At 41.7% G+C, this 14,999-nt stretch overlaps 1 protein-coding gene across 1 annotated transcript in view; it reads left to right on the top strand.

The window, feature by feature from the left end:
- gramd1bb (GRAM domain containing 1Bb) overlaps nt 1-14,999 on the top strand; it is a 111,821-nt gene that overhangs the window by 82,248 nt on the left and 14,574 nt on the right. Inside the window, exons 5-9 of the mRNA XM_085245564.1 lie at nt 7,203-7,413; nt 9,174-9,194; nt 10,737-10,760; nt 12,462-12,482; nt 13,149-13,172. Of these exons, the coding sequence (XP_085101690.1) occupies nt 7,203-7,413; nt 9,174-9,194; nt 10,737-10,760; nt 12,462-12,482; nt 13,149-13,172 (301 nt within the window). The remainder of the gene's footprint in view (nt 1-7,202; nt 7,414-9,173; nt 9,195-10,736; nt 10,761-12,461; nt 12,483-13,148; nt 13,173-14,999) is intronic.

Raw genomic sequence — 14,999 nt, 5'->3', positions numbered from 1 at the left:
GTCATCACTGTGATCAGTTTAATGGGATTTAGGGATGGTTTATTTTGTTATTTACACATCCACTTCTCCTGCTGTGCCATGTGAACTCCATAAGAGGCCAATCTGTTTTTGTAATCTTGTGTTTTTACCGTTTAAATCAGCGATGCCTTTTATATTCAGGGGCATGTTTGATTATTGCTGCACTCTTTGCTTTAAAATGCAAAACAATCAGAGGTGAGATCAAGTTCAGGAAGCACTCTCCACTACAGCAGGAATGACTAATGACAGGCGTCGCACACGTGTGTTACAATGCAAAGTGAACTGCTTGTATATCTGCATTAAAATGGATAGCAATGATACAGCTTCTTATTTTAATCTTTATTTATTCATTTGACCATGAGACAAAGTGGAAACACAGAATGCTTTAGGAGCTATGGAGTGAAAGTTCCACAGATGAATCGCAGGTTAATCCTAAATATTTGTTGGACACATACAGGGAGCGTCAGCAGCTATGATTTTTTTGAAATATATGAATTTGGGTTACTTCTAGTATTAGAAAAAAAACACCGTGGCTTTGTGCATGTGTGTGGGTGTGAAACATGAAATGTGTTTACCACTGAGAAATGGGTGGCTCATTATGCGATTTCGAAGGAGCTTCCAGTGTAAAGTGACCTGAATGCCGGTGATGTCAGCCCCTCCGATTCATGAAACACATGAATAATTGAGGAAGAAGCAGGCTCAGTGCACCGGCGCTGGGCAGAGATGGAATGCAAAGTGAAAGCCATCTCTTTCCTCATTAGCTCCGTCTCTGTCTCTCACCCGCTCTCGCTCTAGCCTGCCTCGCACATTCTCTTCTATCTATTGTCAGCCTGCAGCCCTGAAATTCTGTGACCCAGCAGCAGCGATCGCAAGAGGAAGAGCCTCGCTTGGATACTAGGAGAGGCAATAAGCAGACAGATGATCCAATGGCTGAGAGAGCAGAGGAAGAAAAAGGGGGAACGGAAAAGTGCAGCTTGCTAAGAGAGAACGGGAGCTTATCAGCCCGTATCTGACAAAGGAGAGGCGAGCGCATGATAGAAAGAGAAGAACGAGGTCTGATATCCTGGCTTCGGTGGCTTCTCTCCATCTGTTGGGAACAAAATATGTTTCCTTTAGCTCGCTCTGCTGCGTCTGCTTCCTCCTTCTTTACCTCTCATCCTCCTGGCATGCTCCGGAACTCGTCCACCCTCCTCCCCTTTATCCCTCATCCCTCTTTCCTCTCCCCCCCACCCTTCATCCACCTCCTCTCTCCTTCTTCCTGTTCCTCATCTAAGGCTCCCGCTGCGTGAATGAAGCTGATTGAAAGGGGCTGAGCGCTGCGGAGTGGCTCCCTACATGGCTACAAGCAGGTTAGTTCTGGGAACAACTGCCTGCATACCTGCCTGCATTCAGACAGACTGACACGGAGCCGGCATAATGATGAGTTTCCCTGCTTGGATCAACACGTTCTATTTAGAAGGAAAATCCTAGCGTCTTCTTTGGCAGGTGGTGTTAAGGGCAACGTAAGCTGGTTATTAGGAGATCAGAGCTGGCTGGGGAAGATCAGTGGCTCTAAGCCTGCTGAAGGAAATCACCCAGCCTCCTCCTTCCATTTTTTTTTCTCTGTCTCTCTCACTCTCACCTTGTTTTTCTCCAGCTACCTTTTCTTTTGCACGGAGAGAGAAAAGAAGTGCAGTGTGCAGTTTGTGGGATGATCCACTGGGTGAACAGCTCATCACTGGGAGCTGCCTGCGAGGACATGGTGGTGTTTGAGTGTGTGACGGTGGCCAGCGAGGGCTGTCGCTGCCTTGAGGGCTGCTGTGAGGAGGTGCTGAGGGGCCGTGTCTTTCATCAGGGGTATGGTGGATTCTGTGATGCATGCGTTAGTGTCACTGTGCATATGCAGGGGGAAAAAGGGATGGGTGGGGTAGAATGGTTTTGGTTATGTAATCTGTGCATTTCACAGGTGCATTTAAATACCAAAGTGGTTTATTTTGTATTGTTTTGTAGATTGTGTGTGCGATGTCACTATTTGTATCAGTTTCGGCAAGACAAAGCGAGCTGTGACGTGCCTGGTGTGATTAGTGGGCATACATACTGTGCGTCCACGCGCATGCCCATGTTTACTTCTGCTCCTGTGTGCTCAATGTGCGCATTCCTGGGAGCGCATGTGCAGTGGTTGCTAGCGAGCGTGGTGCTCCTCATGGTCCTTTGGGAGCAAGCAGAGCTGAAGGACCAATGCCAGATGGGTATTTTCCAGGGTCAGCAAAACTGTGAAAACAAGTGGGGCCCATGGAAAGGCCCGGAACTCTGCTCTATTGTGAAGTTGAGCGTTTGGACAGCTTGAGCCGGTTGGATTTAGGGCTTTAGAGCTTATTTAAAGAAAAGACTGTAACAAAGTGGTGCAAACAGCGAGCTTGTTTCTCTTTCTTTTCTTTTCTTTTTTCTTTCACTATGAGCACAAGAACTTGACCTATTGTGAATGGCTGGCACGTCAAGATCCTGTGTGATTAACACCTTGAAGTCAGTTCTCTGGGGTTTTTTTTATGTAACTAGGCAAAACTTTAAAACTGGACAACAAAAATCTTGTTACTCATCTCGTTGTATCATCAAGTCTTAGCTCGACTCAGTCCAAGCTACTGCTCAGAACCAACAAAAGCACAGGAATAAGGCATCCTAGTCTCCATTTACTTCATGTACATTGCATTGAAACATTGCATTGACAACTGCAACTGCAGAAAAGACCTCTTCAGATCTCTTATCTGCTTAATGAAATAAAGAAATAGCCCGTAGGTGTCCACAAAATACGTTTTGAGTTTTCACTTGCATTTAAAAGAGTCTGAGCATTAAAAAAGTCTGCAGTTATTCAACAATTAATGTAACAGTTTATCAGGTCTCTTGAATTAAAGCCGAGCCTCTGCGCTTCCCTTGGATCTCAGTTCATTTCAACTCCATTTGCTGGGATACAGAGGCGAAATCCAAACATTTCCGGGGCCAAGTTGTGTTTGTACCTTCAAGTTTTCTCAGATGCAATGTGAATAATCAATGTTTAAATGACAGCTGTTTGTTTGAAGACACAAACACTTGCTTAATCATGAAATGTACAATGACGGTGCCCAGATGGGTTGTGAGGTATTGTCTGTCACATCACCATCCTGCTGTATTTTCGGCTCAGACGGCTTCTCTGACTGCAGAACTTGAGTATATTTAGCCACACACATTGAATATTTAAGCCATCCTGTCCACTGTTGCTATAGCGATCTTCATTCAAAGTAGAGCTGTGTTTGAGCTTTGTAGTAGGCAATGCTTCAAGTGATATGTTTTTGGGGTTTTTTTTTAAACTGATAAATTTCTTGAAGTTCTCTCTGTGTGTATACTGTATATATGTCACTGAATATAAGTGTACACAGCAGCCTTCAGGCCACGTTATCATTGCCACCCTATGACCCAGTAGGGACTCTTGCCCTATTTTAGCTCCAATACAACCAATAGTGCATATAAGTTTGCAGTGTTTGTCATGTCTGTTACATACGGCATTTTCATATGACGTGATAACTGTAAGAGCCTTGTCTATTAATCTACTGCCGAACTCTGTGTTTGACATTAATCACACTACATACTAGCATCCAGTGATAATGCTGTGACAGGTCCTCGCTTTGTGTCTCAGTGTTGTGTTTCATGAGGGAGTGAAGAACAAAGCAGTTGCGACTGATGCTTTTGTCCACTCTTCTCCAGGCTAGCAAAGGCTGCATGTTCACTCTGTCCACACTTAGCCCGCTGGTTCAAAGAGCAAACTCTTGTGTGAATGACCGATTGGGTTCAGTCATTCATATGCTGATGACGGATTCAGTGTTTCCATTGTTTACTGCCGTGTATCTGGAAGGGAGAGGTGATTCGTGCATTCCTATTACTGAAAACAACAAGTGGGGGTCCCTGTACATGTTTTGCATGCGGGGACATTATAAGAGATGAGCCACGTCTTTTTTTGTTATCTCTTCTATTTGCTAGTTTTGGTTACCCCACCACATCTCTCAAACTTAACATGGATTCACGTGAATTATGCTCTTTAGGCAATCCTTATAGAAGCCATTATCTTTATGTATTGTCTATTTTTGTTTGGTGATGCTACATTGTAGTATCCAAGCATTTGGACTTTTAGTATAATTAACCTTCATAGGACCAGATGGGAACTCCATCCAGTCTTGCAGCACTAGTCCAGACCTGCTAGTGTGAGAGTGAGAGTGACCAGCCTAGGATGTGACATGCAAAATAACACGACATGAACCCAGTACATGCCCATGCTATAGTATTTTTGGCCTATTTGTGCTATTTATTTTTTAATTAATTCAACAGGATGCTTGCATAAGATGTCGCAGGCACATAAATGCTAAAAACGGGTCATTTTTACATATTGCTAGGTGGTTGCCAGGCAACCTGATGGGGTAATACAAATTATTCACAAGGGGTTGTCATAGTGGGTAGCTCCCTATGTTGGATTTGGCAGATTTTTTAATGAAGCCATCAGGTGTCTGATGGTGTATAAATTAAGTTTTGTGGACATAAATAAAATGTCTTTATAATGAAATAAAAGGATGCAGGTGCATCAGTACTGAAAGCAGCTCATATAAGTTGCCCATTGCTAGGTGGTTCCTAGGCAACATGGTGATATCATAATATCTGATATGGAAAAGAACTTAAAGGAGCCTAAGATGCACCCGTGCGCCAGGTTTTATCGCTCAGCTCCTGGCGATGTAGGTGTTGGAGTTGGCGGACAAAGAAACAAACAAATGTGCAGACTGAGATTTTATGTCTTACAGTAAAATGCTCTGTTTGGATGCAAAGACACGAAAACAGTATGTTTTATCTGTATTATTTGCACAAAAATGTGTTTGTCTGCAGTTATGAGATCATTGAGAACACAGACACATGACAGAGTGTGGACTGTCTTGGTGCAGGTTTGGTTTGCCATGAGATTCCAGTTCTGTAGCTATTGTATTTTGATATATATTGTTAATACATCTATTTGATGTACCTGTGCTCTTCTAAGGTTTGGTACAGTGCGCTACTTGCACCTTTTCTGGTTGATATTTGTGTAATTGGTGACAGCTGTTCTGATTATAAGTCACCTGTCCCAGTCAAGGGGCACATGGTGCACAGGATGCTCATCTTAAATTGTATTTTTGTGCATCACTTGGTCTTACACATGTGGTTTCAGTCATGATTTATTTATGCTTTCACATGAATTGTTGAGAAAATACTAGAATAGGGTGAACTAGTTGGGAATTCACCATGTGTCACAGCCTATTACAATAAAACGTATGATGGTAATCTGTCTTAAATTTGTCATGGATCAAATACGATACATTAGTGAGGAACTAGTATATAAAAGGGTCTTGTATTTAATTTTATCTATATTTTTGTTCTGGAATTCAAACACACTGAAGAAGACCCAGCACATAGTACAGTTTTAAGGGCCAAATTTAAGTAAGAGGGTTTGCGTCCAACCCAGTAATAAAAAATAGAAATCTGCCCATCATGTCTTCCCAGAAGTCCCCAAAACACAAATGTTCTATCTGACCAAACATAAAAGACGTTCATTGAACACCTTTGTGCTTCATGTTGGTTTACACGTCCACCAGCAGCACGGAACACAACAGCCGCCCCCACCACTTACGGCCATGTGCCACAGTTTGTGCCATTCTCCATCCTCCTATCATCATGTGCAGTTGCCCACAGGGTTTCCCACAGTGTTTTGTAGCCCAGACAAGAATCTGCTTACATCATAAAAAATGTATAACCTTACAAAACCACCCATTCACCTTTAAAGAAAAGCAGCACAGGTGTCGTTCTGAATAACCAATGTCATAATTTCATTGTCTGTTCTGATTTTAATCTAGTATGTCATCCTTTATTCGGAAATTCAGCAGGTTATGGGTTGGGTGTTGCCTGTGCTAAAATCAAAGTATTTGCTTGATTGTCCCCCAACTTCCAGGTGTGTCGTATATGCACTTAACTACAAATCTTCTGGCTGAGACAGAGATCGTACTGCACGGTGCATATCAGATCAGCAAGCTGCAAACTTTAATAGCATGCATCTTGGCATGTACAACGCCAGAAGTTAATATGAAACGCCAAAAAGCACAAGAGGGAGCGTGAGAGGCAATAAAAATACTCATTAGAAAGCTAAACTGTAGCTCTGCACTAAAATCTCATGTGGTGGTCCTTTACTGTTGGCAGAAATTAATGTATACTTAAAATTCTAAATGTTTAACAATTAATGTCTTTTAAGGACAGCTTTCCCTTAAATGTATTCTTAATGGCGTCACTAAGGAATACACAATGTGCACTATACTTAAAATGATCATCGACTGAAAGAACTGAACTTTAGATAATCATATGTATTGATGTCAGAGGCGTGCATTATTTATCTTAGTGAGTCAACAGATGTGAAGGCTCTGTGATGTCCTTGTCTTTTAAAATCAAGCAGCCATTGGTACAGCAGCATCTGACAGTCAGACAGAAGCTGTCATCACCGCTCTCTATGATTCAAGGCTCCAAGTCCCAAATGTAACGGTAGATCAGTAATTCATGACCACTAACAGCAGCCATCGACTGACGTAATGGCTTGCATAATGCCATGTCAAGTAACCAGGCCTGGCAGGCACACTGTCACACAGATCACTTACAGGGCCTTTTGTTAGCTTCTGTCATTAGGAGAAGAAGGCTCCTTACTCAACCAGAGATGTTTGAGATAGTCTAGTTCTGGATCACAGAGCCTAGCAGATAGGAACCTTGTGCACAGTTAAGGTCTGGGACTGCATGCAACAGAAATAGTGAAATATCACAGTGAGGATCATTCAAATTTGATATTTTTTCTAAAGATTTCTTAATAACTATGTGGATGTAGCTTACGCCATTTCGTTTCGTCATTGCTGCTTTTGTTGTTGTTGTTGTTTTTGAGTTCCCGTATTAGCTTGGCCATTATTAGCCATGTTAGCACATGGTGCTTCAAGCCTATTAAGCCTCAAGTGATGTAAGGCTGAGCAAACAGTGTACGTGCTGTGCTGCTGTCCACACTGACCTGTAGGTCAGCGCTGTCATGCAGAGCAGTTTGTCTTAATATTTGTTGTGAGGGTAAATCACATTGGAATGAATTCTCTTCTTTTTCTCTCTTTTTTTTGTTTGTTTCTTTGTTTTTTTTTTAGCACTGCCAGTAACTCAAACAAGAGCACGCCCGCCTGCTCACCAGTCCTGCGTAAACGCTCGCGCTCTCCCACACCACAGAGCCAGGAGGGTGAGAACATGGTGGAGAAGGGTTCAGACCACTCCTCTGACAAGTCCCCCTCCACGCCTGAGCAGGTTGTCCAGAGAACGTACTCCGTGCAGTCGGCGCGAAGCGGGGGAAAGAACTCAAAGGTGAGTACACGGGAGATTCGCCTTTTTATCTTCTCGATGCATCATCTGGAATCTGATCAGATGGAAATACAATACGGACTGAAACACGGTGCACTTTCACTGGCATATTAAAAAAATTTTAAAAAACGGATAAAACAGAGGATCCAGCTCTCAGCATCGCTCAGCCCTTTTTGAGCTGTGTGTCCTTTCCACCCAAAACACTCAGAACTGCAGGAAGAGAGGCCCCCGTACACCTCGACAACACTTTGCGTCACACAGAGCTGCTTCAGTGGGACACCAGGTGTCAATATCACAGACAAAGATAAAGGTGCGACGGGCAGGATAAGGCCTAAGTGGAACACTTAGTAATAATCCTCAGTAATAAATTATTCATTGAGAATTAATTAAACTGTAGTAAAAAATTATTTCAGTGTGAAGGAATTATCATTGATTATGTTTGATAATTATAGTTATTATTAGTTTGTACACTAACTGATTTGACTGGGCGTCAATCATTATCAGGGACGCTGCTTATTTTAACCAATTATTAAACATTATTAATTATAATGTAATATAATGTGTTTGTTCAAAATAAGTAAGCTGTTTATTAGCTATCTATTCACCATTTAACAATGATCTTTAGCATAAAGTGTTACCTGCTTTGACAATATGTTGTCTTTAACCTCAAACCTAAGCATACACATAATTACAGTTGAGTGCATTTTTACGTTGTTGTTTCCACTTTGGCTCAAATACAGTAAGATGGTGGAGACGAATTTCAGGACTCTGGAGAAGATTTGGTTTTATAACGTGAACGCTTACTCAGCAAGAATATAATCGTGTAGGAAACAGACATAAATCAATAGGAGGGCACCAAAATGAGGTTAGCAACTACCTGCCATGCTTTGGATTGCCTCTGTGATTTTAGTCCTGATGTGTTGCATTACATTTTTTCATCTTCTAAATTAGTCCTCCTGACTCTCTGACAGTCGTGTTGATCCTGCTGTGTAACTGTGGCTGCACTAACACGTCAGTGTTGGCCCGGCTTTAGTTATTCTCTAGTGTAGTGACGCACGTATTAGGATCGGTTATTGACTTGGTAGGTGCCTGATGATCTGTAACTATCACTCCACCCCTCCAAAACCAATCTGAACAGATAACACTATTCTCTCTATTCCTCCTGAACACAAATTTTTTCACTAATTTTACAATAAAAGATTAAAGAATCAGTAAAGTTTTATATTGTACCTGTTTTAGCTTGCTAAACAACAAAATTAATCCAGGAAATGACTTACATTGACAAATGTAAAATGTAAACAATGGTTTCCAATCAGAGATTAGGATTTCTTGCGCTGAGCATGTTCTCTGTGTAGCTTTCAAGTGTTGCAGCGTTTTCTTTTTTGGATCTATCTGAGTTCTCATCAGCATTTCTCGTCACAAGCGAATTTAAATCTTTGAAAGTCAGGTATTCTCACAGAAGATGCAAGCCATCACACTCCATCTCCTTTTTTGCCTTTGCCTCATCCGTCTCCGCTGATCTCCGTTGGGTTTTTGAGATCGTTTTCATTTCTCCACATCACACTGTGCACGCCGTCTCTCTCTTCGCTGCTGCTGCTGCTGCTGCTACATGCCATAATGATAATACATACCATCTGATAAAGACTGTTCAGCTCTTCTGTTGGTACTGTCAGCTGTTTCTTCTTGCAGTTTGTTTCGTTTTTGGGGTTTCATTTTTCTATCTGATTTTTTTGTTCTTTGTTCTTCTCCTGATTGCATGCTAGTCTCACAAGCGTCTTTCCAAAGTAAGCATTACTCTTTTTTTCTGTTCTTCTAATATTTCCGTGCCCACTTCCCCTCTGCAACACCTCCTGTCTTGTGAGCTACACTGTGAAAAATCCCCCCAAAAAACAACATTCCTGTTTTTCGAATGCTTCCCCCTGAAACCCGGCTTGCCCCCTTGTGCACACTGCAGCCGTTGCGATCCCCATCTGCACCCTTCATCACAGCAGATGGACGTTTTTTGCAATACCAATAACCCTACGCAACCTTACTCACTTCCTTTCCTTTTCCTCTTTCCTTCCTTTCCCTTTCTGGTGGTTTTATATGACATGAATTTCTACAGAAATGTCACATCAGGATTATTTGTTGTTGTGTTTTTTCCTATTCAGATGTAGAGAAATTCACTAAATAGATAAATAAATATTGCAAATAATTGTCCAAATTCCTTCCTCACCTCCTCTTCCTGTTCCCTGCTTGGGCCTTTGTCCTGGAACTCTCTTTACAAACTTATCTCGCTATTACACTGCGGTAATGAGTGCTTTATATCTGTTATGCTGTGTACTGTAATTCCCTTGCTGTAGAAGGATGAACTCTTTAAAATACTGCCAGCATCCTAGTCCAGAGCAGCAGGACCGGATCTTTATTTAAGCAGCCTTTCTGTCATCACATGAAACAAATTTATCTTATTTTTTTTTTATATTTAATTAATAAATTTTTTTTTGCACCACAGGCCCCAAAATTCTCCAGACTGCGGTCACGTTTTGGCGCATCAGCTATACTGTAGCCCCATCATCTAGTTTGCTACTTGTCGCAGTGTTTTTCATGTCAGTCATTCAATTTATGGCTTGGCTATACAGTGACTCAGGCTATAGGATGCGATTAAAAAGCTAATTTTTTTTTTACCACAAATGAATAGAAAGACGCAAAAATGGGAGAGTGAGTCAGTAAATTGGAGGTCGGTGTGAAGAGAGCCCTCCTGATGCTCTGTTTGCTGCTGCGCAGTCACACAATCAGTTTAGTGCACACACATAGATCCTAATTGATCATATGACTCTCCTTTTATGTGCCACAGTTCGAACCCTCTCCACCCCCACCCTAACTCTTTTGCAATATCTCCCATATATATAGATATATATATAATATATGTGTATGTATACATATATACACGAGCCTCTGTGGCCTGCAGTGGTCACATGACCTCAGCAATGGCATTAGGTCCAAGCAACGTGAGCTCGATCGCCCCAACCCTAATGATGCACAAATCAAAGATGCATTTGGTAGAAGAAACGTATGCGCCGTGCCTCTATGCAAAACGGCATAAACGGCAGTCCTGATGTAATAATAATAATCAATCAGGCATCTAATGTAACATATCCAGCTAGATGGAGAGGCTAACCTAACCACTCAGTCAGCCCTCTGACGCTGTTACATCGGTATTGACAGTGTTATTTCAGAGTTGTACTTGAGCCACAGGCGCTTACGATATCAGTGTATCCATTCCTGTCAGTGTTTACGTTGCTCATTGCTTTAGTTGACATTTTTGTTTCTCTTTAATTTTCTTTCAGTATGACAGGCTAAACCTGATTAAAGTAAGCATTTCTTCTTGTTTTCATTTGACCCATTCACAATCCCTTCTGCCTCCCATTGAGTCCCTTAGGCCTCCACTTACCCATCATATAGAGATGGATTTCTAGTTCCTGTCCCTCTTGTCCTTTCCAGTGCGCCCCCACCCTCTGACTCAATGCGAAAGGATCCTGATTTCATTCTGAAATGTTAAATAATCAGCCCGGCTTAATCAGAAGACTGATTCCACTGTAGTGATTGTCAGCACTGTAAATGACAAAATATTATTATTCGAGCCAATTCTTTTGCCCCGACACAAAACTATTTCTTTAAAACAATATGTCCTAAAATTTAAACCAAGAAATCTTCCCCTCCTCTTATGTAGTCACAGGAAGTCAAACACAGTGGCACATGCATACATGCACACCTTGTCCAGACAGTGGACTCTGAGTCATTTCTCTCTGTCACCTTCAGATCAGAGTAGCGCACATTGGCCCAGCTATCATCACAGCCTTGAGCCCGCTTCTGCAGCTAAATGCTAGCTGACGCTGCGCACACCAGAAAAGCAGCAAACCCTGTTGAACAGAAAACAAACAAACTAAATATTTCTGTGTTTTAAAATTACAGTTTTGCAATATTTAGGGCTTCATTCAGTCCATGATTTGTGTTTTGTGGCAATTTCTAAAGCTGCCAAGTCAAAGTGTAATACGAAACATATGACTCACTCTTCAGCTACACCGTCACAATCAATATCATCGACTTTTTTTTCTGTGTTCTTGCCAAAACTCAATCTGGATTATCCGCAAAGTCTGTTATTCACATCAGATTTAACTTACTGTGTCAGTTTGGGGTTTTTTTTGTTCTTTTATTAATATAATATTTCTTTGTCAATCATCCCTCTGCTGCCAGACACATGCTGTATGATGCACTTTCTCCTCTTTAGTCCCCGTCTTCTTCCCTCTTCTTTGTTCTCCCCTTTGAATGATCACCTGCATGTTCCCTCTGTGGGACTTTTTGCATTTAGACTGTTAGAGTTGAAAGCGTGTTTATGTGAATGGAATTGTGAATCTTATTAGGCCGCACCTCTGCTGCCCTCTGCTGCTGTAAAACCGCAACAGACGTGATTGTTTGTCTAAGAAGAGACCTCAAAAGAACAAATTATAGAAAATCACCAGTGACACGTTTCACACCCATTACAGCTCATTTAAATATCATCACTAAACTACAAAGGTGAATTAATTTTCACATTTTCTTTAAAAAATAAACTCCACGCAGGCAATGTGATGATTTTTGAAGACATATCGATGTACGTCTTGTTGTAAAGGTATTTTGAAATACAAACATAGTATATCCAGTCAGCGAATGCAGCACGCAACATGCTTTAGAATTAAATTACTTTCAGTTCCACCAACACAGGAAGCAGGTCTTCCTTGGAAGATTTGGGGAAAAGTCCTATATTTGATTGATAAGTAGACATGTCTGTCTGGGTGCTTACGTAAGTGGACTGGAAGATAATTTAACCCTCCATCGTTTCCATGTTCAGGATAGAGTACATTATTTAAATAGTGTGGGGAATTCTGCTGTTAAGAAATTGTTGTTTTACATCTGATGGATCTGGTTATTAAAAAGGTGATTGATCGTGTGTATCTGCATAAGCCTTCAAGCCTGCTGCACTGTTCACTAGTTCCACGGAGTTAAATGCTTTTCCTCTTTTTCTCTTTCCACAGAAGAGCCAAAGCTGGTACAACGTAAGTCACGCCTTCTTTATCTCCTTCTGTCTGTGTGTGTGTGTGTGTGCGCGTGTGTTTGTGTTTGTGTGCTGGGGTGTCTTCATGTCATGTTTGTGACACCTGAAAGTGTTGGTTTAGTTGCTAACACTGCTTAGGAGCTGAAAGGTCTGTTGTCCTTGACCTTGTTTACTGGAGCACTGAACCACTAGTGTGCGTTACTGGTCCTGCAGGAAGGGATTAGCAGGAGGCTTAAAATAGCAGCAAGTGGGCCTTTGATGCAGCAAGCAAGACAACAATCCTTCAGCACTGCAGTGCAAGATTTGACTAATATGCCCACATATTTGACTGGTATCACACAGTATAGAATCGACGCAGATTGTTGCAGTTCTGTGTTTTCACCACAAGGTGGTGTGCTAACACTATTTTCCTAACCATGGTTCTCTTTGTAGATCGCCACTGAACATCCACTTAACAAATATTTTAAACCCTTTTTTTTTTTTAAACAAAAAGGTTGCCAGCTGTGTGGGTTTAAGTGGATTTAACCACTAATAAGTGAGAACATAGTTTCTACAGAAGGGTCTTTATTGGATTTTTCCCCCCCATTTTGTGCTCCTTTTATTTCTTCTGTTGGTTTATTTCCTTTCTTTTATTCCCTGTGTGTACACTCTGCCCCTCTCTCCCCAGCATGAAAGACAACACATCCTGAGAGTAAGCATGACTTGTATTTTTGTCCAGCCCTGATTATCTTTGACTTGTCTCTCTTGCTCTCAGACTGGTGGGATTTTTTGATATCCCTCCTGCCTGTTTCTCATTCCATTGCCTTCCCTCAGCACTCAGCGTTGCTACCGCCAGCAAGTGACACGCTGAAATAGAAAGCACTGTGCTGTCATGATAAAGCTCAAAACAAGATCTTCCATATTGTGTTTTCAACACAGTGTAGAAGAATCGTACAGCACAATTATTCTTTCGTAGCAGTAACAGTGTTCAAAGGGTTTGCATTTTACACGTGGACCTGTGAGCACAAGTGAATTTCTATTTCTGGCGTACAACAGGTGGTAGCACACTGAGTTCCTCACTGTACTAAGCAGCTCAGTAAACCATCGCAAGGGCTTCTGAATGCGCCATGGGAATGAAGCATGGTGCTTTAGGTTGTGGCACGTTTTCCTCCTGCCCAGCTCTCTTTCCTGCGTCCTGATAAGCACGGGCACTTGGTCTGGCATTAAAACAAGTAGAAACACAAGGCCCTAACTAAACATAGCTGAAACATGAAAAAGGATTCTGAAAGCTTTTCAATACTTCGCTAATGCACTCAGCTGTAATAAACCCATTTCATTTCCTCTACTGACCTACTATCTGGAACAGACCCGTAACAAGTGATAATCACTGCTGTAAGTGCCGTCCTGTGGTTCTCAAACTGTGGGGTGGGCCCCCTGGTGGAGAATAGAGGCACCACAGGGGAAGGAGCCACATTAACTTAAATTATTACAGTTTAAGCAGAGGAGGCAGACGCATGAGCGTTTCCTGATGCTATTATTATTAGTTTTATTTCAATAAAATTACCAGAAAATAGACATTATAGTTTGCAAACCACTGGACTGCACTGATAATCTCTCACAGATGACACTGTCATACTTACAGATGATATACTGCCGGCTACCAGCACAGTGAACTTGTCGTGTACAAGATGGCAGGATAATCTGCCCTTACCTCCAGATTATGTTGCTGTCAACAAATCTCTGTAAAAGGCCAAACTTAACAGTGAAGCCACCCTGCTCATTAATTGCCACGTTTTCTTGTTCCTTTGTCTTGCAGATCTGCATTTTTGTCAGCGGAAGCACTGCGTGCCGTGTTTTTACCCTGAACACGGTCACAACTGTTTACATGCATGCTCCTTCGAGTCCCTTTGTACTACAAGCCTGCCGTCTGTATCAGTTCTGCAGCTGAAAACAGTCCACACATATACTGCATATAAATATATGCATTAGCTTACAGCACCCAGATGTTGAAAGGAAATTATTTAGTCTTTAAATAAGACTGAAATGTTTGGTGATGAGTAAATGCTATGGACACAAAAGACAAATCTACTGTGGCTTACAAGTTAAAAATAGTATTTTGTTTTGACATACAGAGAAGACTTGAGCCATCAAATTTAAATCAGCACATGTGATGCAGGGATGAAGCTTTCCAGCATTAACTCACATTAAGCACATCAAGCTAAGAGTTGCACCCAAACAAGCCAGTCAGTCTTTGTAGCTTCGTCAACTTCTTAAGAGTAAGAAGTTCACGTTGTTGTTATTTCGAAGTTGCGTTGGCTCAAGACTAAAACTACATAGAGTGTGTATGTGAGACAACTTCAACAGGATAGCTGGCCTCAGGTCTCCGAGCCTCAAACAGGGAGGAAAAGCCTGAAAATAAGAAATGTTTATGGAGTAATCCCTTAATATGAATATTCAGAATTGGCATTACAATGTTCTCTTCAAACCCCGCTGACAATTTGAATCGGGGTGAAATTCACCATCACAGCTGATTCATAAT

Source organism: Mchenga conophoros, linkage group LG14, assembly GCF_057382185.1.
Source record: "Mchenga conophoros isolate Kocher_MC1m ecotype Shallow Benthic linkage group LG14, M_conophoros_male_GT1.1, whole genome shotgun sequence".
Lineage (NCBI taxonomy): Eukaryota > Metazoa > Chordata > Actinopteri > Cichliformes > Cichlidae > Mchenga > Mchenga conophoros.
Note: the sequence above shows the minus strand (reverse complement) of the source record. Positions and strands in the feature narration are given on the sequence as shown.